This window comes from Cydia fagiglandana, chromosome 10 (assembly GCF_963556715.1).
Source record: "Cydia fagiglandana chromosome 10, ilCydFagi1.1, whole genome shotgun sequence".
In the NCBI taxonomy this organism is placed as follows: Eukaryota; Metazoa; Arthropoda; class Insecta; order Lepidoptera; family Tortricidae; genus Cydia; species Cydia fagiglandana.
Genome location: NC_085941.1, coordinates 1,368,142 through 1,391,922, shown reverse-complemented (window position 1 = coordinate 1,391,922; position 23,781 = coordinate 1,368,142). Strand labels below are relative to the sequence as shown.

Below are 23,781 nucleotides of genomic sequence, written 5' to 3'. Positions count from 1 at the left end.
TAAGAATTAGAATCTCTATGGTTACTGAATAAATTTAAGATTTAGACTATTGTTTTCTATGGTCTTTTATTTAGAAATACAAAGACCATTGATAATATTCACAGCTCCAATTAATTCGGTAACCATAGACATTCAGATTCTTAATTATGAGATCGAGTAGGACGAGGCTTAATGAAAGTAGAAAACTTAAAACACAAATCCTCAAGTTTGTTACTTATTTATTACACATATCAAATCAACCGCCACCACATGTTAGTCATGTGGCTATATATAGTGTCCGATACGATTTGGGTTCATTCACTTTGCACCAAGGACAAGCCGGAGTGTCCTTTTCAAGGGCTTTATAAGCCATAAAATTGCAGCCTTTTTATGGAGAATATTACACGCAGTAAATTTAAATGCGCACTAGCCTGTGTCTTTTTTTAAAGTTATTATGTATAAGATACTCAAGTACTTCCTATTAAAATTAATTATCAAAATTCCGAAGGAAATCTGAAGTGCCCTTCTAAAACGCTGTAAATGAACGCATTTACTGCCAGGGACCGTGGCCTAGGAACAAACTTGTATGACGGTGAACGCACATGTGCGTCGGGGGCAGTGAATGTGTTAAAGGTCATAATAAAATAGTAGTGTCTTATGAAAAGATTGAATGTGCAAAATTAAAATCTCCGGTTTAAGAGCTTAAGTTGAACGACACTTGCTGTGAGGCTTAATTGCATTTATTAACATAATTAAATTCACCTAGGGTTGCCAGATGGTCGGGATTTGGCGGGATTCTCCCGATTTTTAGCATGTGTTCCCGATTCCCGACAAAGTGTAAACTGTCCCGAAAAACAGCTTCACGTTATAAAACAATAATTTCAAGTTCCGAACTGTCGTCGAGCGAGCGAGCTGACGTAGTACCAATAATGTAAAATATCGTTGTTTTAATACAATTACTTTAATCTGAATGTATTTTTTTTCCCGAGTCAAGTCCCAAAATCCCGAAAAATTGATATTGTTTCCCGATAATAGCGCCTTTCGATCTGGCAACCCTAAATTCACCGCATTCTGGCAAACGAACCGAAACGTTACAGTTAGCTGTTTTTTTTTTATTAGAGAACATTTTTGGAAGACAGCATGCCGGTGTGTAGGTGTGATTAAGTGACAAATTCGAGCTGTCATTTTGACAAATCAATTTGAATTGTGAATGAAAATGAACTACTTTCTTTGTTTTATTAAAGCTTGTCTCCCCTAAATCTGACGCACCCTCTTCGACATCGTCGAGTCCTCGTTCCGAACAATTCATCTGCTATTGTGATACTTTGTCGACTTTTGACATTGTTCATATTACGCAGTTAAAAAGTTTTCTTAATGAAGAACTTCGGAAACTACCTTCTTTATTATGAAAATAGATGAGTAATAACTTCAACAGTTTTTGTTAAGTATGACAAATGAACAAGTAACATTCCAGGAATAGATATATGTATTACATCCAATAGGAAAAAACAAACAAAACTTATAATTTTCCTGTCCGTTATTGCCCCTCCCAACACTTGGTAAAACAATTTAAATATTTTTAGGGTTCCGTACCCAAAAGGTAAAACGGGACCCTATTACTAAGACTTCGCTGTCAGTCCGTCCGTCCGTCTGTCTGTCACAAGTGGCCTATTTTATAAAGCTACAAGTTACAATTTACAAGCGGAAGTCTCTTTCTAACCCTATGTGTTAGAACGAGACTTCCGCTTGTAAATTGTAACTTGTAGCTTTATAAAATAGGCCACAGGCTGTATCTCACGAACCGTGATAGCTAGACAGTTGAAATTTTCACAGATGATGTATTTCTCTTGCCGCTATAACAACAAATACTAAAAACAGAATAAAATAAAGATTTAAATGGGGCTCCCATACAACAAACGTGATTTTTGACCAAAGTTAAGCAACGTCGGGAGTGGTCAGTACTTGGATGGGTGACCGTTCTTTTTTTTTGCTTTTTTTTTGTTTTTTTTGCATTATGGTACGGAACCCTTCGTGCGCGAGTCCGACTCGCACTTGTTTTTGTATACATATTAACAAACGGATCACGTCCTCCGGAAACGAACGTCTGCGATAAAGCCGATACAAAGACAATGCAACGCACTTGGGCAGATGTTTAAAAACACCTCTGGCATGTAAAGACATGCATGCTCATAAACAGCAAAAGAGTTCCGTTAACAACTCAAAACAACCAACACGACAATCAGCTAATACCATTTTCGCCATCATTAAAACGCCACAGACAACGCATATTTTTTTTAATTGTTTCAAACACTGGAGTTTAAAATTTCGTTTTTTTTTAAATTAAAAAAAAGAAAAATATAAAGGATGACTCACATTAAGTTTTTGTGGAACGTGGGAGCACTGTTGTCTGCACGGGCGTCAATTGGGTACTGAATAAGCCGGCCTGCGATGTGTCGAGCGGCAGCGCGGGGGTGCGCCTAGCGGTATATACAACACACGTATACTTATTTTTTTTACGATGAATCACTATCACTTGCCCTAACCATTTTATTTAAACAACTGGAATGTTTAAATGAGTTATGCAATTAAGTTACTTTTCGTAAATATCTCAATCAACTGCATATTTAAATCTATGATCTCCGAGAAAATTTATTAGACACAAATTGAATTGTTTACCATAATGGGTTTGTCCTGGCTTCGCTCCAGCGAGCCTAGCACATAAAACAGGCAATCTCGCTTAATCTAGATTAAAATGGCTTAATTAATTCCATTGTTAACTGCCTAGTTGCAGATTTGCAGTTATTTTAATGAGTACTTAGCAAATTGGCTTTTTATCTTATAAATTCAAACTATTCAAAGTACTCAAAAGAGACATAAAATTTGCTTCCCTACCGGCAGTGAATCACCCAAATCAATCAAACGAGGGGAGCGCTCGGTCAAGTGCAAACCTACAATCTATTCCCTCTACCGGGGGTCTGTATTCTTAAAACAATATCCGCAAACAAGAGACAGCTATATTAGTTACATAAATCCGTCTCTGTCTAACTCTTCTCCAGTTGGATTCGCTATTTCCAACGATGATGCTTGACGCTCGTCCAATTATTTTTGATTTATTCCTCCCGTTATTGGAGCAGGAATTTCGCAGCTGTAGTGCGCAGTTTTGGCAACATCCTGGTTGCTAAAGCATTTCCTGATGTTGCTAATTGTCCAAAGGTGCATTTTGTAACTATACTTTTTGGGTATACAGTCAATTGCCAATGTTATTCGTAATTATACAATTGAACCTAAAGCAGATGACAACTGGAGGCGACGGAGCTTTAAGCTAAAACTCAGACTTAAAAAGAAAAAGCAAGCTAAAAGCAGACGCATGCGTGAGTGTGCCTGGATTTAAGCACGGATATTGAATATTGAATTAAGTGCTTTAGTTGTTATGCCCCGTTCAAACCTAGACAAACAACTTATAGGTATAACCACCTCTCTTTTTACCGTAGGCATACTTATACGAGTGCCTAGGACAGTACGTGCTTCCTGCAAGTCCTGTAGTTTAGCACTTGCGTTCACCAAGTTTGGTTTTTGTGTTGAAACCGAAACTTCGTCCAGCCGGAGTAGCTAAGTATCGAAATTGTTTCGGCGCGGCCGAAAGGTTCGGCAGTTTGTAACCGAAACCGATTTCGGTCACAAACTGCTTCATGATTCGGCTGAAACATAATTTTTAAACTGAAACCGAAATTTGGTCGGACAATAAGGTACGATCGCACGATGTTACATGTTAACTATAGTTCGTTTTTTTAAGCATTAGAAAGAACTTGAAAGAAGGTAAGCGATCTTGACATGTCTTTTAATTGAAAAACGCTTTTTAATAATCAATAACTATTACTTATGAAAGCAGAAGACTATAAATGATCGTATTAGATTCATAATTGTTACATATTTTCCGTAACTTATTTTTAAAATGTGTTTTTCAATTAAAAGACACATCAAGATTGTTTACCTTATTTCTAATGCTAAAAAAACGAACTATAGCAGTTTTAACCTTATTAAAAAAGGCATAAGGTCCACCGATGGAAGACTAAGAATGTTGCTGTTTGTCTTACATGCAAATTTCTGCGGACCCGTAAATAGCAATAAGATATGGTCAAGTGAATTTCGTCGCTTGAGGGTACCCCATTAAATCGGAATAGACTTCAAATAAGAACTATATTTCCTAAGTTGACTTTAACCATAATATTAACTGAACAGTGAAAGGAACGGATGTCAACAACCCTGCGATAAACGGCTTAGCGAGTTAGCAACAATTTCTAACCAAATAAATAGATAAAGTACCTACTTACTTAACTTTGTATTTATCGTTGTACTTTGTATCCACAGTTTATTAAAACATTGGTAAGTAATATTGATATCTAGGCCCGAATATTATCTAAGGTTTCTCGATTTTGATAATTTGTTAAGAATTCATTCTTATTACATACTCAAAATATGATTTTTAAATTTCTTAGTTAAACTTCACAGTAAAGCTCTTTTAACTATGTATTATATATCAATAATACTTCAAGGATTTGACAATCCTTCCTCCTGAAATCCTGATTTCCTTTTTAATAGAAGTTTTAAGTTAATAGTTGGCTCTAGGTATTATTAAACGATTGGTCATATATCCGGTTCGAAGGACCATCTTTTTATAGTTTAAGTTGCAAACGAGCTACAAGCTGGCTCTAGTCGGTAACAACTATAGGTACTTACTCTGCCAAGCTAGCTTTGTCAGTAGAAAAAGGCGGCGATAGATCCGTAAAAGCTATTAAAAAACTAGGGGGCCTACCGCGAAAAACGAAATTACGATTTCACTATTCGCGATGGCTTCAGTTTTAATTTGCGCGTAAACACGGTAAACGATTGAATGGTCATTACGGCCGTTATGCATAGTACTACGGCATAGGTAGTGATTTTGGATCACTAACACGGCAGCATAGTGTTGTACATTGTACAACATGGTTATTATCCGGCTCGAAGGACCAATTATAATTTAAACAAAATATTTCGCATGACGAATGTGTTAAGATAAAGCACGTACTTAAGCACACTTGCTGACGATAAGCGTGCGTTTGATGGTCCATTGCGGTGCGTACGAGAGTACGCGTTAATGTTATTCATTCCTTACTTTAAAATTCTCATCTTCCTTAATTAGATAAGAGATGAGCTTTTCTGTTAGGTAGCTACTTTGCAAATTACACAGCTGGTTTACGTTGTATGTAATTCCAACATATTCTTTCATGGATATCCAAAATGAGGAGGTCCTCTCGGGTTCCCTACCACAAATCTCGAAGACGGGTGGATCGATTCAAGTTTTAAAGGGTAAATTCACTATTAGTTGACATAAAATGGGCAAACCATGAGAACTTTTCAATTATTATTAAGCTGATTTTGGTATGAAACCGTCAATTTCTGGATCCAATGGCAATAATCAGCTAAATAGATACCTAAGTATACCTACCTACCTCACTACAATTATATTGTCTGTCACTAGCAGAATTTTACTCCTCACGAAAACTAGTCCTAAACAGGTGGAGGCGGCGAATACCATACCCTTTTGATAGTAATAGTTCTATCACGAGACATACATCGTTGTAAATCTAAGGGAGCATTTGAGCTGGTTTAGCGAAAGTGTCGAGTCTAGCTAGACTAAGAGTACGTCTATTTTTAGCCTGGAACATGTTTTTCTACTATGTACTACGTACTCCAGCTCCACAATTATAAATGGAGGTGACGTCACTATTTTGTTTTGTTAGTGTTTGCCAAGAATATGGAAAACGTTGGCATTGAAAATTGTTATCCCTTCAAAACAGAAGTTAATAGATGAGTAGAGTGTAAAGTTTATAAATTTGTTGATGTTTTTTTTATTTTTGCTTACATGTAATGTACCTAAATTCAATGTTGACGTGTACAAGTGTCCTTGTGGCCTACTTGCTGAATAAATGTTGAAGTTTGAAGTGTAACGGTTTTCGTGAGACAAGATGGTTTTAGTGTTATTTTGAGCATTTTTTGTGCAAATAGTTTTGTAGGTACTATTGTTTGGTAAACCATGTCAGTAGCAAACTGCAATTAAAATAATACTTAGGTATTCGTATAAGGTAATGCAGTATTTCACGATATTAATTTGTGATAAGAATGGCTGGCTAGACAATTCTTAGGAACGGAATAATTCGAACAGCGATAGGTTTTTGCCTGGACCAATAGTAATTGCGAGTCGGACTAGTCCACCGAGGGCTCCGTACTTTTTAGTATTTGTTGTTATAGCAGCAACTGAAATACATCATCTGTGAAAATTTCAACTATCTAGTTATCACGGTTCATGAAATACAGCCTGGTAACAGACAGACGGACAGTGGAGTCTTAATAATAGGGTCACGTGTTTACCGTTTGGGTACGGAACCCTAAAAAAGATTTAAAAATTCATTTAGACTCATTTTCCTTGTGTAAAATTCTTAGTTATGTTGATTGGTCCTCGATTTTCATTATATTCATTATGCCCTACCACGTATAACAGCCGTAAAACCCAATGGAAATAAGCCAGTAGGAATTTTAAATAATTTATATCGTTAACATCGGGATACGCTATTACGACTATTATGTTAGGTGGGGTAGTAATACAGGTATTACTTATTTCTTGAAAGCACGTCTACTAATTAGCAGTAAGATCTGAAAATAATGTAATCAATTATTATCGTAACAAAACCAGTTTGTGTACTTTCAAGAAACAATTAACATAAAAGGGTTTATTATATAGGTAATTAAAATGCAACAATGCTGAAAAAAAACTTTTATTTATAATATAAACTTTTGATCGTTCGATTTTTTTTCTGTATTTATATATTTTTTTCATATATAAGCGAGCCGAGGCTTACAAATGTTTTAATAAAACTAATTACCTACTATTTACAAGGTTTTAACAAAAGAGATCGTAATTTTACATTTTTAAATATGTTTAATAAATTTTTCGCAAGGAAATTTTAATTAACAAGTAAACAGTGATAAATCCTCTACGCGGTAGGAGAGTGGTGGGGTAGTTTAATAGACAAAAATTGGATTCCTAACCTAATATAATATTTTAATTTTTTAACTAATCAACAAAATTGCTTTAAAATATCTTATCTCTAAGCGGTGAAATGATACGCGGTTAATAATTAATAACATGTGAAAAGAACGGTAACTTTAACCTAGTATTTAAATTACTGGCAATAACTCTACTGTACATTTGTGTTTCATATTAGTGTAAAGTATTTATTTACATACACACACATAACTGTATTAATTTACATAAAATATGTACATGTACTCGTATTAAAAAAGACAGGATTTGTATACTGAAAAATTCTTATTTCTACAAAATGAACATGAATATTCTAACGGAAGACATTGTTTTTAAATGATATCGAATGCCATTCCTGATTATACTCTACAAGCAACATAAAATACACTTAATTAGAAATATACTAGGAAAAAGTTACCGCCCCGCGAAAAAATTCAAATACATAGCACGTATTTAAATGGGCACAAATGCACTAAAATCTATGAGGCAAATGTGACAGAAAATCTTTAATTCTATAACTATGGTTATACTTACAATAATAAATAATTATGTTATTCGGTCTATCCATGTAAATCATGCTTAACTTCCTTGGTATCAGAAGATACTCTATTACAAAATTAAACAGTTGCGTAATATACAAACGCATTTGAATTATTTTACCACGTGGTATAATATAAAAAAAAAAACAGACCATAGACAATAATATAGAGAAAGCGCCATCTATTTGAATTTCTTCGAAACCTAAAATTAAACTCCGTTTGCGTCTAGCTTCAAGCTAAAAGCTATGTGGTCTAACTAAATAAAAATGATTCTCACTTTTGGCATTAAAACAAATTACAACCAGTGCAAGCTATGAAGCTTTTTTAACCCTAAACTAATTTAAAAGAAATATATTACTCTGTTCGGTGGCACGAGTTTCTACACTAGTCTATTCCAATCAATTTTACTAGTATGGCCTCTACATACGTCACGATAATCGCGTGCGTTTTGCGATACATTGCGGCATTTGTGCAATTCCTTGCACCTACTTAGCCAGCGATGATTTAAAATCGCATGCCATTTATTGTAACGTCTGTAGAAGCCTTTGCTATTCTATAATTTTATCCTATAGCACCGTCCCTTGTATGAATTATCATTATAAGGAAATATATGTAGATATTTCCTGGACATACCGAAATGAATTAAACTAAATTAAAAAAAAATAAAGAAATGTGTCGCGATGAACCATTATAATCATGTAATTGTTAATCATCTTTAGAAATCTTGATTGATTAATCAAAATTGGTTTAAAATAATTGAAACCTTTTTGAAGCCTGTAAGGCTTACCATGAGTCACTCAGAGTGTCAAAACTGACATATTCACTTAACCTCTACGTAACTTACTTTCTATACATCTCGCTCGTACTAATCGTACTAACGAACCAGTACGAGCGAGATGCATAGAAAGTAAGTTACGCACACGCTTGTGAATATATCATTATTGACACTGTCAGTAACTCGTGGTACTGAATGCCTCACGAATTGCAATAAAACTTGGTAATTGTTATTACTCAGCTTCCTTAATTAAAAAGCAATTTCGTATTTAAATTACTATTTTACTACGACTCTCAATTTGCCTGCAAAATCTGAAGGGCTACCGCGAAAACCGAAATTCGCAAATTGCAGGAATCTTTCTTTTACTCCAATGAAGGCGTAATTAGAGTGACAGAAAAAATGCCCGCAATTTGCGAACTTCGATTTTCGCGATTATAGCTCTGTATCGTACTTAATGTTCGAAGCTGATGAGGCTGATAATTAACACAACTGCTAGACCATACTTCGATACAATAAAGCCCTGTTCATTTATTACGTAAGACGATTTAGGGGGGACAGAGGTTGTACATGACTTATTTTTTCTTACAAAGGGGTGGGAGCGAGTCTTGACAGTTCTTACGTAAGATCACAAAAAGAGGCTGAATGATAAAGAAAAATTTAAAATAAAACCAAACTTGGTAACCAAATATTTAAAAAAAAGCAGTCAACCGATTTGCAAGACCCAAGTGATTCCTACTTACTAATAAATGTTACTAAAAATTATTTCTTTGAAAAATAAAAACCTGTATTTTCTTTATTCCTTTAGATTTTACGTAATACAGGTGGGAGAGGGGAGGGAGGTATATTCTTATTTTTTCTTACATAGGGGTGGGAGGAGGTCAAAAACTGACAAAAATCGTCTTACATAACAAATGAATGGCACCTAAGGTAAACGAATGGTCATTTAGTAGGTTTTTACGACTATGAGTTAAGGAAACACCTACAGTTGTAGTGCATAACTGTTTTTCATCGTATTTGTCATGCTACTTCAGTCAACTTCAGTATTTTTTATACCGAGACTGGCTGAAATAGCAAGACACGTTCGTACATTTCCGTGAGAATACGATGGAAAATAATCATGCACTACATCTGTACAAAATATATCAGTTTCCGCAACGAGTCATCTAGCAATGTGGTACGTTATTTTGACGATTGTATTGTTTTGACGGTTGTGAGCTATACATAGCGATAGTTACCATCGAGGCAAATGTTCAATAGTAAAAACATGTGCTTTCCAGAAATAATTAGGTTACCGCATTTTTGTAAAACAGGAAACATTAACCAATCAATGGTTTTTTTTTGGCGAAAATCTTGTTATTAAGCAATATATTCAATATTTATTTATTTAGCATACCACATCGTCAGACGGCTTGTTCAGAAGTTCTGAATTAATTGGCTGGGGGTTGGCTAAAAAGGTGGTCCGCACATAAAAAAAAGTCCTTACAACTCAAATGACATACAACATTTCGAATCATTCACTCACTTAGCCTAAAATACTGAAAATTGTGGCATATTAATAATAATCTTATTTACTAGTGACTTTAATCATCATTACAATGATTGTATTTTTAGGTAAATTTAAAAACATTGAGTATCTATCTAATTTAAAAACTCAGTCTTTTTCAATCCATAGACTCAGTTACTGAGTTTTTTTAGGCATTAAATAGACGGAGCAAAACCGAAAATGTGAACACATCTGTTGGTTGGTACGATTTAAATAAAGCAAGCGAGATTTCGAAATGTCGCACTTTGTTTTGCCTTGAACGAGAAAAAAAAATACTTTATAAGGTACCTATAGCAAATAAGTTAGCGCAAAATCTTAAAAATTGTTTATTTGTTTTTCTTTTCCAATTTTTTCATAATTAGATGTTTATTTTTTTATTTTTTTCTAGTTCCAGGCGAAACTCTGTGTCGTTAACGCAGAAGCATTCTTATCAAGATTTGTACTAAAATTTAAATGATCTATTTCAGTAATGTTAACTTCTCGTCGTATTTTTTTTTACAAAATTGTCATGCCTAGTGTGACAGTACGTATCAAAGATCTATCTTCCTCCTATGAAAAAGTGTGCCAAGGTCTAAAAAATCTCAAAATTTTTTGTTATGTAATCAATGGACGACCCCATTTTAGTACAAAACTTCATAAACATACTCGCACGTTCACATATCTACAAAACTCTCAAAACATTACTAACTTTACAATTGCACTGCGGACACCTTTTAGCCTTCCTCCAAACCTTGTTAGCGCACTCATAGCAACAGCAAATATGCGCTATCCTACCATGCACGAAAACTGCCGACTTAGGCTCAGCGTAGCAAATTATGCACAGATTTTCGTTCTCAAATTTATCTTTAATCGAATTGATGATCGCTTTCTTTGTAAGTTTGACTGAATCATCGATTGTAAGCGATGGATCGCTGGTAGTTTTAACTAAAGGTGCTACTTCGGGATCGGCGCTTTTAGCTTTCCTACATCTAGGCTCATCATCGCTATCACTATCAGAATAATCGATTCTCATTCTCTTGTTGTTACGATCGGCAGATTCAGCGCGGCGCTTTAAAGGCCTACCTAAAATCGGCGTAGAGGATGTACCTTTAGACTCAGGTTGACTTAGCTCTGTTTGACTGGAGCCAGCTTGACTAAGATCAGTTGCTTGGCTATCAGTCACCTGGATATCAGTTCCCTGGCTATTAGTAACCTGGCTATCAGTGCCCTGGCTATTATTAACCTGGCTATCATGGTCAGTGGCCTGGGATAGACTCTCTTGGCTGTTAAAGGCGGATTCGACCCCGGAATCGACCGAGCTAGTTCGCGGAACGTCAGATACTCGCTTACGCTTGTTTTTTCTCGGCCTCGGCGGGAAGAAGTTTTTACGTACCTAGAATTGGATTAAAATGTTTAGTACATGGATAGATATTTGTTATGGACAGTTTAAAAAAATAATAATATTGGGTTACATTTGGCAGATGTTATATTTTAATTTAGTAAATTTTTGGGATTTAAATAACCCATTAAATTAAGTAATTGTTATAATTTGCAAAGCATGTAAGACACGAATTATATTTAATTAAGGAAATATGGAAAAATTCACTGCTTCGGGCAAGATTCGAACTTGCGACCTTTCGGAACACCGGTCCGATTGCTCTTAACCCACTGAGCTACCGAAGCTTACCAGAAGTGTGTGAATATTTCCACTCCTAATTTTTCCTTTAATTACAATTTTTATTATCGTTTCTACTTCATTGATCTAGTTTTGAACTGTTTTTTTTTTCTGATTATTATTAATTTTCTCATATTGGGATACCTAACACTTCAAAATTATCCTCATTTATTCTGTAGAGTCTGTGCGAAAAGAGAAGAGTAGTGAAATGTATACACCGACCGCTTAAATGAGTCCTCGCCTGCGTGGTACGGGGGCGACGGGGTAGGACTCATTTAAGCGGTCGGTCTATAATAGCCCATATATTCTACGACTCTTCTCTTTCCGCACAGACTAGAAGAATTTTCTGCAAAAAACGATACATTAATTTGTTAAAATCGTACAGCAGACCTAAGATGGTCGCACTATCATCTGTCATCGTGGATGTCACTTTATCGAGTGCGAGCGTAACGCATGATACAATACATGATAAAAGTGTGACCATCATGTCCGTACAGCAGGCTCAGAGTCGGACCAAGTTAATTATTTGCATACCATTTACAATTACGAAGTGTGGAAATGTCATTATTAATATTAAATTTCTATGAAAATATAACGTTTATAATGACATCTGTACCTATTTGTTTTATTCAAATAGGTGCAAAGTTATCTTAGACCAACTCTAGACAAGTCATCATCTTCCTCGCGTGTTGTCCCGGCATTTTTCCAACCGAGAGGGAAAACTGCCTTATTGGGATGAGTTCGGTTTTCTCACGATGTTTATATGGGCATAATGTGCTCTTGCTCAAATGCTCACACACCGTCGCGGCGTGCGGGGCCGTATCAGCGTGAAACCCCGCATTATTTACAAACTTACCTTTGAGACTTAGTCCAGTCCAGACGTAGTAAAAAGTATCTTTTATACCTCAGCCAAGTATATCACACACATTCGTATTACCTTTCACGATTCGCGAACATTCAACACATATACGAGAACATCGTTACGAAACGTAAAATGTTTCTCTAATTTTTGAAGTGAAAACTTCTTTAGCGGCGCTGGGCACTTTTTGAGGTGGGGAAAAAATGATAAACTCGAGACAGCGTAAGGCGATCACGTGAACGTAAGGTTTAGATGGCCACTCATTTAGATGGCATTTAAATCAATAAAGAAAAACTCAATGACATTACATGAAAAAGGTTCTAATCTTGTACGGGTTGAAATACGAGGATCTCACAGTTATATTCTAACTTTATATCACTCAAATATAATTCAATACAGCTACATCTTGATGAAATCGCTTATAAAAGTGAACTCTAGTACTGGTGAATAAAACTCAAAATATCATGACCAAATATATTTAGATGCGAGGTCTGTAAGGTAACTTTACAATTTCTATGCGAATTTTAAACAATTAACGCTCACTGGCCAGCAATTTCAGAACTAAAGTTTTTCAATAGGAAGGAGGATGGGTCAATTATACATACTGCTGCAGACATTTTGGACTAGTCATTGAGTTTTCACTTCTGTCGGCACTCCCGGAGTGCAACCCGTTGTTTTTTTTTCTTACTTAACAGTGTCTCTGCCATATACACAAACAAACTCACACTTCTAACGTGCACAACAAGATTTTCACTCGACACAAACACTAACATTTGACGAATGCCTTTTCAAAAGGGCTTATTTATCTATGAACTCACACACACACTCTTCAATTTATCTAAATGATACATAAGATTCCGATGACGTTGTTTCTCACTTTTGAGTAAAAAGATATGTTCCAAAAAACGGGATTGAACTTAATGAATAATAGTATTCACAAGTTTATTTCCCAATATGAAACTTCTCAAAGAATAACACAGCACATGTTGATCATTCGATTTTCCATCAACATATTAGGCTACAGACTTACATAATACAGGATATAGAAAATAAAATCGAAATTTTGTCATATCAGCCCAGCCCTCAGGTTTCTTCAGGTAATTTTTAAGGTGATAGAGCAATTATTTGAAACTGTGAAACTCTGGACCGTAAAAATTGTTAAACTATTATTACAATTATTAATAATTATTAATTATTGTGTTTTTTATGCAGACAGATGTATGCAGCTGGCAGCGGCAACCATAGGTGGGAACCAAAGGTCCGATCGCTGTGTCTCGCTCCTATGGTTGCCACCGCCGACGTTGCTGGTCGCGCATTGTCGTGGCCGGGCCGTTATAGTTATGTAACAGGCGTACAGACAAGACATCCTCCAGACTGAGCATAGTAGCGCTACCCCTCTGCCACAAATGTACAGTAGTGTTACTCCATTTTCGAGTTAAGTGTCTTTGTGTGACGCCCGTGTCTTTCGCTCACCTCGTCCTCCGCACCCCAGTATTTTTGGCAACATCGGTTTCATGACTTTCATGAAATAATTGCTCTAAACTCCATCTAGAGGATTCCTAGTCTATGAACAGGTGTGATGTTCAAAGGGTTAATAATTCCAAGTTAAACATGGAACGTGTCTCACCTTAAAACACTTCTCGCAGTACCGGTACAGAGGGTTGTTGTTCTCGGCGCGGCACTGCGCGCACTCCCAGAAGTCGTGGAGGTCCATCTCGGAGTCGCTGCCCTCAGACTCGTCCTGCTCAGAGTCCGCGAACTCGAGGTCCCCGTCGTCGCCGACGCTCACTTCGATCACTTTTGTCGCTATTATTTCGTTCTGGAATAAAGAGAAGAAAGATATATAAGTCAAGGTATACATCATACAAGTCTTTTGATGTCCGAAATGAAATAAGACCCTTTAAGCTCTCCGTTCAGATACTGAGTTCAATACTAAAATGCATGGCGTAATCTACGGCCGAGATGAGTTTGACCCGATATAAGAACTGTATTGTGCCATACATAGTAATTTATTTTCATGTATTTTTACCTAATTACTATCCGTGTCTTTTGTATGTATATATTAATTTTTTTGTTATATTCATGTTACCTGTTGTGATTGTTTTCACCGGATGGTCTCATCGGAAGATCAGCGCTGGAAGTCGCCAGCAACATGCTGAGGTGAGACCATTTCGTGGTAATTTTCCTTTTTTGTTTCTCTGCTTGTATAATTTTCTTTTTTGTGTTTGTGCTCACCAATAAAAATATTTCTATTCTAAAATGAGGACTAGAATTAAAAAAAAAGTCTTACGTCGCTCTGTCCAGAGGAGTCCCAGTCCAGCGGCCCCTCATCCTCGGGCTCCGTCACCGGCTCGTACTCCCCCTTGTCGCTGGAGCAATCTGTGTCGCTCGTGTCTCGCACATAATCTACAACACCACAACACCTCAGAAAATGCACACACAACACACAATGTTCCACTTCTCCTATTATCCCTCTGAGCCAGAAAGTTCGAGAAACTTGGTCCAATTGCCCTAATACCTTCGCCCTAATACTCCATTCGTGATTTTCCTTGTGATGTCCAGATATCCTAAAGGTGTTTTCCACTTCCTCCAGTCCTTTCCATCAGTCCATAAAACTTAACTTTTTTTACAGATATATTTTTTTTCTTTTTTTATCTATGATTATTTTTTCATGTTCCAATTTTTTTTGCATTTCTAAACTTTTTTTTCTTATTTCTGCATTTCTTTCCTATTTACTATTCCTATTTTTGCATTAGTTTCCCATTATTTTTATTTTTTCATTTCCTTCATTCTTTTGTCAGTCTTTTTTCCATTCGTTTTTTTTTTTCAATTCAAACATACATACTTAGTTCGCTAGCATGCTTAAAATAACACAAATGCATACGTTTCCACTGTAAAACTTACCAAATACAGTAAAATCACAAACAATACAAGTATTAATGGTAACAAACAATTATTGTGACAACACAATGCTTCATAAAGAACTAATAATGTAAGATATTTAGCCATATGAAGCATTATTTTGTTGGGTGCAAATACATGGTTATCTTAATGTTATCTGGTCCATAGACAGCACTAGTATTTTTTTTCTAAATATTAACCATATAATATGGTTAAGTGTTATAATAACATGTAAAAGCGACTTGGTCAAACAAAGATGTTTGTCGATTTTAAACTGTTGTGAGACATACCAACATAGAATAATTTTACGGTCTAGGCTCACTTGTTTTTAGTCACTCGCGCGACATGTTTCGGAGAGCCTAGGTCTCCTTTCTCAAGCACTAACAGTGCGAGCAGTATCACACATGTCGCGCGAGTGAATAAAAACAAGTGAGTCTAAACCTTAAAATTATTCAAAGATGTTTGTATATCGTGTCATATGTACTTATGCTATCTAACGATCGCAGGGTTCTCGGCAGCCGACGTATTTGCAATATATTTATTCTGGAATAGTCAATCATGAGTAGAATTTCCAATTTTACACCCATACAACACAGTATTGCATATTGTATCCTAATGAAAACAATAACTTCATAGTTAACAGCAATTAACAGTATTTTAATGAAAACAAATAATTATGTTTATATTCTCTTTTTTACTCATTATTTCTCATAGCAAATACGTCAGTGGGTAATTAGTCCATTCTCAAACTTATGAGTAAAGGTTTGAAAATGCACAGTGTGTATGGTATTGGTATTTGTATTGTTGTGGATTCCTCGGAACCTCTTCATGTGGTTCCACCGCTGTCCCCGACATCTGGCAATGTTATACCATTGTGATTAGTGCTCATTCTAGCATTCCTTAAGTTAGAGGCTTCGAGAGCCCGTAAACTAATATATTTGGTTACTAAAAGTAATTAAAATCACTTCTTTGTTTAATTTGTTGTTAGAGATTTAGTAATGTGGGTATTGAACCCACAGTAAAAGCAGAATACTAGGTATGTCTAAATTATTGTCCAGTTCCAGTCCGCCATCAGATATATCTCTCAAGCAAGGTGCTCAAAAGTACAATAACATTTGTGAGTATTTTGGCCGCTTTAATATTATTGATGACGACTTTCCTACATAAAATGCTCCAGTTTTTAATGCAAATAAAATTTAATGTTATAATAATATCACACAGACTATTTTACTATTTTCGTAAAATAATCAAATACGGAATATAATAAAATCTGTTCAAATAATTTTCCCTTAAATTCATATTTTCTGTTTTCTGTCAGCAGATAAGTCAATATACATAATGAAATGTATTTAGGCCAAGAAAACATGCTGACCGTATACTATCTGATTCTGAACTGAAGTACGCCTTTCACCTCTACTTACAGTTCCAACAGATTGAAGTGGATACTTGAGTCAAGTGTGAATAAATACAAGTATGGAAGAGTTGTTGCAGTCTCATACAATACATAAGTTACCCAAAATATATGTTATCATTATCAAAGAAAAAGACAGATAAAAGCTTGTTAAAGTGATAATATTTATTAGGTCTATCAATGTAGTAAGACAATTGAGTAAGACTATAAAAAACAAGCGAATTTACTAAATTAGTATGGAGCTAGTCTGTCAAGCCATATCCGTCAGTAGAAAAAAGCGGATAATTAAAAAAAATAATAAGGCTATCATCCCATAGACAATTTTAATTTGGCGCCTTTTTCTACTAAGTAAGTTATTTGACCGGCAAGATATTTGTTTAACTTAAATTTTAAAAAATGTGACGAGATATAATAGAATAAAGCTTAAATTTGCAACACTAACACGTTTGACCTGCAATAATTCAAAAATCTTTTTCATTGCAGACCTGTCATTGTTTATTCAGAACAAGACAATTTTTTATTGAACTACGGAAGTATATTAATGAACGACTGTCAATCATAATATTATCAAGAACAATAGTAATTGTTTCAAAGTCTGATAAGTAGAAAACAGACGGCATAGGAATCCGACAAGTCTGTACAGGCATCGGACACGGAGCGATGACACGACACGCTAAATGGTTGTGTGGACAAAAAACGTCTCTGAGAATTTGCACAAGTGGTTTTACTTGAGTTCAATAATAAATAAACAGATACATACTTGGAAGAGAATATATTTTTATTATTTACATAACATTGGCAAAGAGTAAGCCAGGACGTGCTTATGAGAAAGGGATGTAAGCTGTTTTTATATATCCCAGATAAATTACTGATACGAATTTCCAATTAGGATTGTTCATTTTTTTTCAAATGTTCTATTTCGAAAACCATTTCGAGATATAAGGTTTTTAAACAGTTTCCGACATTTGCTGCGATATAATAATTGAGGATTGAGGATATTTCAACAAATATCCTTATGACCTTAGTTTGACCTTCTCCTGGGCTGAATGTAAAGTCATTGCATAATAAAAGTTATCGAACCATAGTAAATAAATCCGTCACTCACGTATTGTCAAAGTTATCATTGTCATCGATTGTCATAACAAAATTTTTCAGTTAAACCGCTGCGCTTGTTTGTTACAATTTGATTTATAATTAATACCTAAACAGTAGATTTCATTGCTTAATAATATATCCAAAACCTTGTTCCTATGTGTGGGAATGATTCACAAAAATAATAGTTCGAATCCACGAAGACCTACGACGTGAAAGATGGTGCCGTGAATTAAACTTGGAATACCTACCTACTTCACGTGTTACACACAGTATTGCTGTGAGAATCACGTCGATGTAAGTATAAAATTAATATTATTTACTACAATTAAGTATTTAAAAGCTCACTTTATTGGTAGGGTCGTGGTATCTATTTATTTTCTGTGGTAATGTAGCCAGAGTATCTAAAGGCAAACCGTTAAACAGAGATGGTGCCTACTAGAAAGAAGGAATATACAAGAATACATAGCCATACTCAAAATTCAGCCTGAAACTGCTTTAAAAAGATATAGTTTCTAATTTCCAGGTACATGTTGCAGTTCAAGCTGCTGATATCATGGTGGACAAGACTTAATAAAGAGTTGTGAATAATAAAACATGTTTTTGTTTACCTACTTTTTTATTAATTTGGGAAATATGTTATATATGTTTCCACAAAAAATAGTAACTTTACATTAAATGTATGTTTATCATGTTCTGCACGAGCATCTGACAATGATGGCTTCTTGTTGACCATCCAGAAGAGAAGTGTATGGTTTGTTATTTACTCTGTTCCCAGGCATTATTTACGGTCGTAAAGTATTACGACGATTAATAATTAATATTACGTTCGTTTCAATACAAAATGCTCAACTTTGTTCTGGGCCCAAGTGCAGTTACATATCTCACAGCTGTATCTAAATAGGAATCACGATGACCTGAAATAATAGGATATAATTAGCAAAATTGTCATGTTCCTAATATAGTAGTATAAGTATGTAGTACAATATCCAAACAATGGTGACAAGCCGCTAGAAAGCACCCACTGGGTGCTAAGCTACCTTTAGCAATGGACGCTTGTAACGATTTTATGAATCCAATCTTCTTACAAATCGAATCAGTAAAAATATATATGATGTAGGTAACTTACATTTGTATTTTTGCTCCCTTGATTTCAGCCAAGTTATGGTTGGAGTTGGATGCTATATGGATACATACTCCAATAAAACTAAGTTATATTATATAACTTAGGCAGATTTCTGGAATCAGCTTTCTCAAATTTATAGCGTAGGTATTTTGAAATTAATGATTCAAAATAAACGATTGTTATTTATAGAAACACGTAACACTGACATTGTCGACAGGTGACATTACAATCAATTGACCATGACAACTATTTTTTTAATGCTTGTTGTTGCTTGTGCATTATCCTAATCAGCCGACGACATGTAATTTACGAGAAGTCGTATCTCATAATTTCAATAAATTATAAATATTCAACCGAGCCACGAATTACTAAATCATTCAAATTGGTATCTTAAATTAACCTATATTTTCAGAAAAAAAAATAAAAATGGGGGTCTAAAAAAAATGAACAATCCCAATTGGCTAATATACTACTTTTACTAATATCCAAGCATTTCCAATCGTCACACTTTTTACTTTTGTACTTACTAAATTGATAGTTCATACAGATTTCAAATTTTCTTAATATATTAGCAGTTAAGTAAAGATTGATAGACATAAATAGGTACCTAACTTCATAGTTTACTGACATAACAGCAGAGATATATATAACTCCGTATAAGATAAATAAAGTCTAAGAAAAAAACGTGCCTCGGACGGCCAAGGAAAAGTCATTCTCGAATAGATGGCGCCATTACCTTTGGCCTATTCTCGGCTAGATGGCGTTAACGACACCGTTCGGTATTTAACAATTTTAACACATATCAGTGAAAGAACATGGGTCAGTAGGGAACAATAAAAATTAAGAATCATTTATCCGTAAACATATTTTGATTATTTTATACATTTTCAATTTTATTTTAAGTTTTAATCGGTTGTCGATAGATGGCAGTAAATGTACCGTGACTAGAAAATTGACAATGACAGGACCCCTCTATACTATCTATTCTTTTTGATAACAGTAAATGCCAAAGAGGCAAATAAAATATAGATATTTTTAGATTTTAATAAAGAGAATACATTTTTTTTACAATCAAAAGGAAAGTTTAAATAATAGTGTTAAAACATGCATAGATAATAATTAAACATAGTGTAGGTATTTGTACACAATATTACCCATGCATTTCATACATAAAAATTCAATACAACACCATAATAAAGCATGCATCGCAAATTTGAAAACATTTTTAGCTTTGCTCAGATTTTGTAAAAAAAAAATCCTTAGGTATTCGAATTTTTATTTGTGAATCACATGTTGTGGACTAATGATTCATCCTTGTAAGTATATGCCGTGGGTATGTATATTCATTCATTCACTCACAAAAGGCGGGCGAAAGCCGGCCGATGTTTTCAGTATGGCGGTTGGTTTACATAGATAGCAAGTTTCATTTTGACAGGCCTAAGCAATATTTACACTACAAAGATTCAATGGTGAAAATAACCCAATGTACAGGGAATACACTAAGCATTCTCTCTGTGCAGTGTAATAGTCTAAGAGACCCTTAAAAACACTTTATTTTGGACACCATTTTTATATCTGCTTCTGCTGACTGTACAGTCGCCATTAGATAATTTAGATATATATAGTCTGTCTGGAAAGAGAAGAGTCGCCGTATGGGATTCAATACATTCTACGACTCTTTCCGTACAGACTCCATCGGCCATGGTGTTCACAATATCTGAACGCGCACTATCACCTTGACAATAGAGGCGTGTTCAGATATTTATAAGCGTCTTGGCCGCTCCGATATACTACCAAAGGTATGGGAATGAATGAATGGAATGGCAAATGGTTAGGGTCAGTTGTATAACAGTGACATACCTGTCTCTTTTCCCTGGATACTAAGAGTGCTCTCTAACGAGCCGCGCCGACTGTGCGCCGGAGTTAGCCACGATTGTTCTGAAACATTACATATAGCTTGTCAAAGGACTGTCCCATTTCAATCATAGACAGAGAGAATCATACTATCTTTGTCTTACACTAGTACTAGCACCCAAAAGAAAAGGATGAGTATAGTTTTCCTGGTTCTTTCTGACTGACAAATTGGTTTGACCAACTATAAGCACAGAATAAATAATAGTACTAGGTGCAGAAGGTTCAGTCTCTAACAAAAAGCGTCTAATACGTCAGATATGACCGCAAGGTGGCGTGAGCGCGAGCAGGCGTCCGTGCCATAGCGGAGCGCGGCAAGTACTACTGCTAGACACCAAAGTTGGTGTGGCCGAATGTACTTGTAGCGACGCGACGAAATTGCGGAGTGAGCCATGCCTGGTTGTGATCAACATATGCACCCCGGAATTTCTTAAGAAAAGTTAAAAGTTAAAAAATTAATAACTCGAAAAGTACGAAAAATCGGCTAACATGCATGGGGTATATTCTGATAGCCCACGACGTGAGGAATCTAAAAATTTTTGGACGTCAAGGGTTGGACCACCTGTATGGTAATAAAATTACCTATTGCTAAGTTTGTTTATATTGTACTTAAATCTGTTTCTGATTTTATTTGTGAACTGCAATAGATAATAATTTACTTACCAAATAAGGAAACTTTTAATACATTTTAGATAAAAGTAACAGCCCAGACAAAATAAGCACCAATCTTATCAAAAGTCATATGGACCCAACCACATGTGATAATGATATATATGTACATATACACCGTGTTTTTATTGAATTCCGTTAACTTCGGGGTATGGTTAAGAACGTTTAAGTGAACTAATTGGCATAGATATTAAAAAAAAAAAATTTTTTTTTGCTTTTTTTTAAAGAAAAAATTAAGTTTAAAAAGTAATTAAATGTAGCATATAACGTTGTTGTAACACGGGCATTACATTTAACTCAACCAAACAATTGAAATCTGTGACATATCAATGTCATTTCGAACATCGATCGACCGAGATTGTACTTAAGTTTAGTAGCAAATGTATGAACTCATTCTTAACACTAACCAATATGTAAACCAGCCCTAAGGCAAGTGTACACGCTTGTAGAGGCCTTATAGGAAAAAAATAAATTATTGATTATCTCCGAAATGGAGTTAATTAGAACATCGGTGTCTTTGAGAAAGTTACTTAATTTAAGCTCAGGGATGCACCCTTGAAATTAACGGAAATCAAAAAAAACACGGTGTATATCATTCAGCACAATTTAAAGCTTTGCTTATCATGTTATAAGCCATTTTATTACCTATGTAATGGAATATAAAACTTTTTAATATGTGAAGACATTAAGAGGAAAGGGGACTGCAGTTTCTCCATACAAACATAGTCCCCATTTTCCTCTCTGGATATGGACATTATGGAAAGTATTTTTACATCATTTGATGTATAATAACCACAGCTATGCCCCTACGGTTGACTTTTTTAGCCGGTCTTAGTCAATCTGTGTAAGAATGTCCTATAATATAAAAATATAAATATATAATATAATATAATATATAATATAGTAAAAGCACAGAATAATTAATAGTACTATAGTAGAGAAAGCAAACTTCCTACAAAAACGATGTTTGACAGCGGTTCAGGGTCGAATAATGCTGTCTCTTTCTAATATATGGCACTATCCCTTTCGACTATTTAGGGTTGTCAAAAATCAAGTGATTATCTTATCTGTAGTTGTGCACGCAAAAGGAAGTCAAGTGGTGCCAACCCTAATAAATTGCTCGGAGCAATGCTGAGCCGAGTTTCACCAAAGTCAGGAGTTTCGCACCACTGGTAAAAGTTAGGAGCGTAAAACAGATTTTCGTGTAAGTTCTTGATTCATCTAAATGGGGCATCTAAGTCTCTTGAGTTGACTATGCTGAAATTATTGGGGGAAAGAAAGGATTTGATCTTCAAGAAGACTTGATACAGTAAACATGATTATTTACAGGTAAGACAGAGATCATCCCATTCTTGATCTTACAGATTTATATAAGTTCTTACTTATTTAAAGGTATTTTAGACTACTAAAATAAGAACATACATGTATGGTTTTATGTTATGACTTATGATATCATTGATAGGTATAAAATTCAAAACAACATTCTGCAATCAGACATCGGCGGAATGCGAATGCCTACTGTTTTGTTTACGTTATACGAGTGGGAAACTAGAACTCGTTCCCTACATAGTAACGTTAAAGAACACTCTGTTCATAATAGTCATAAGGCATAGTTAGCACTACACAATGTAAACAATGTAGCTTACCCATCTAGGAAAATCACAGACATACAACCGCCAAATTCACAAAACAACCTAAAAAAATACAAGCGCCTGACAGTTTTTTCTTCCGGTCTTTTTTGCACCACTGGTTGGCCTTCACATGAGTGACTACTGTGCGAGTATTTGTAGTAAAATAGCGAGACCTAATTACCACATTCCACTAACACATGGTTTTTATTAAACATTATCATAATGCACTTTAGATATTGGTAAAAAATAAACATACCTGATGAATATGAAGCAGTTGTATTCATTTTTCAAAACACAATCGCCAGTCGCCACTCGCTGGAGTCGCTGGTCGAAGTCGTGTTCAAACGAGTTGTCAAACTACGCGTCTGTATAGGCGACTGAGGGTGTGAAACAAAGGGGGAGGGAAGATAACACCATGGCACTTTAGTGACGTGCCATTGGTACAAAACCGAACTTTATGGGTTGTAGTACGTACACAGATGGCAGCACTATACTGTAGGTATACACGCTCCACAGCAAATTAAATTATCATAAACATAAAATTAGTTATTAAAACATAAAATATTGTAGATGATTAACAAAATATGTTAGAAGTTTTACTTTTAAAAAT

The 23,781-nt window shown here is 35.1% G+C and overlaps 2 protein-coding genes and 1 non-coding gene across 7 annotated transcripts in view; all 3 read right to left on the bottom strand.

The window, feature by feature from the left end:
* Positions 1–23,781, bottom strand: part of LOC134668133 (thymosin beta) — a 113,217-nt gene that overhangs the window by 25,669 nt on the left and 63,767 nt on the right. The window contains exon 1 of one of the 3 annotated variants that reach the window (XM_063525644.1): positions 2,353–2,423. The exons of 1 other annotated variant lie outside the window; for it this stretch is intronic. The gene's annotated coding sequence lies outside the window, so the exon portion shown is untranslated. Of the gene's footprint in view, positions 1–2,352; positions 2,424–23,781 lie in introns of those variants that run through there. One more of the 3 variants, XM_063525641.1, reaches the window with a different exon arrangement.
* Positions 6,972–23,539, bottom strand: LOC134668109 (E3 ubiquitin-protein ligase Mdm2-like). 3 transcript variants are annotated; one of them, XM_063525607.1, is made up of 6 exons: positions 23,428–23,539; positions 20,821–20,898; positions 14,721–14,836; positions 14,058–14,249; positions 11,110–11,289; positions 6,972–11,079 (listed from the first exon to the last, which is right to left on the bottom strand). In XM_063525607.1, the coding sequence occupies exons 1-6, from the start codon at positions 23,453–23,455 to the stop codon at positions 10,579–10,581; spliced, it is 1,095 nt and encodes a 364-aa protein (XP_063381677.1). In that variant the 5' UTR covers positions 23,456–23,539; the 3' UTR covers positions 6,972–10,578. The 3 variants fall into 3 exon arrangements, with proteins under 3 accessions (XP_063381677.1, XP_063381675.1, XP_063381676.1); XM_063525605.1 differs by having other exon boundaries at positions 6,972–11,289; XM_063525606.1 differs by lacking the exons at positions 20,821–20,898; positions 23,428–23,539 and adding an exon at positions 16,753–16,852 and having other exon boundaries at positions 6,972–11,289.
* Trnat-ggu (transfer RNA threonine (anticodon GGU)) lies at positions 11,503–11,579 on the bottom strand. Its single transcript has one exon. It is a non-coding gene; the product is annotated as a tRNA-Thr (tRNA).

Coding starts and splice junctions, on each gene's coding strand:
- LOC134668109 (XM_063525605.1), bottom strand. CDS start 23,455: ATGAATACAACTGCTTCATATTCATCAG. Junction 20,899..23,427: donor AACTGCTTCATATTCATCAG/GTATGTTTATTT, acceptor GTAATGTTTCAG/AACAATCGTGGCTAACTCCG. Junction 14,837..20,820: donor TATCCAGGGAAAAGAGACAG/GTATGTCACTGT, acceptor GTGGTGTTGTAG/ATTATGTGCGAGACACGAGC.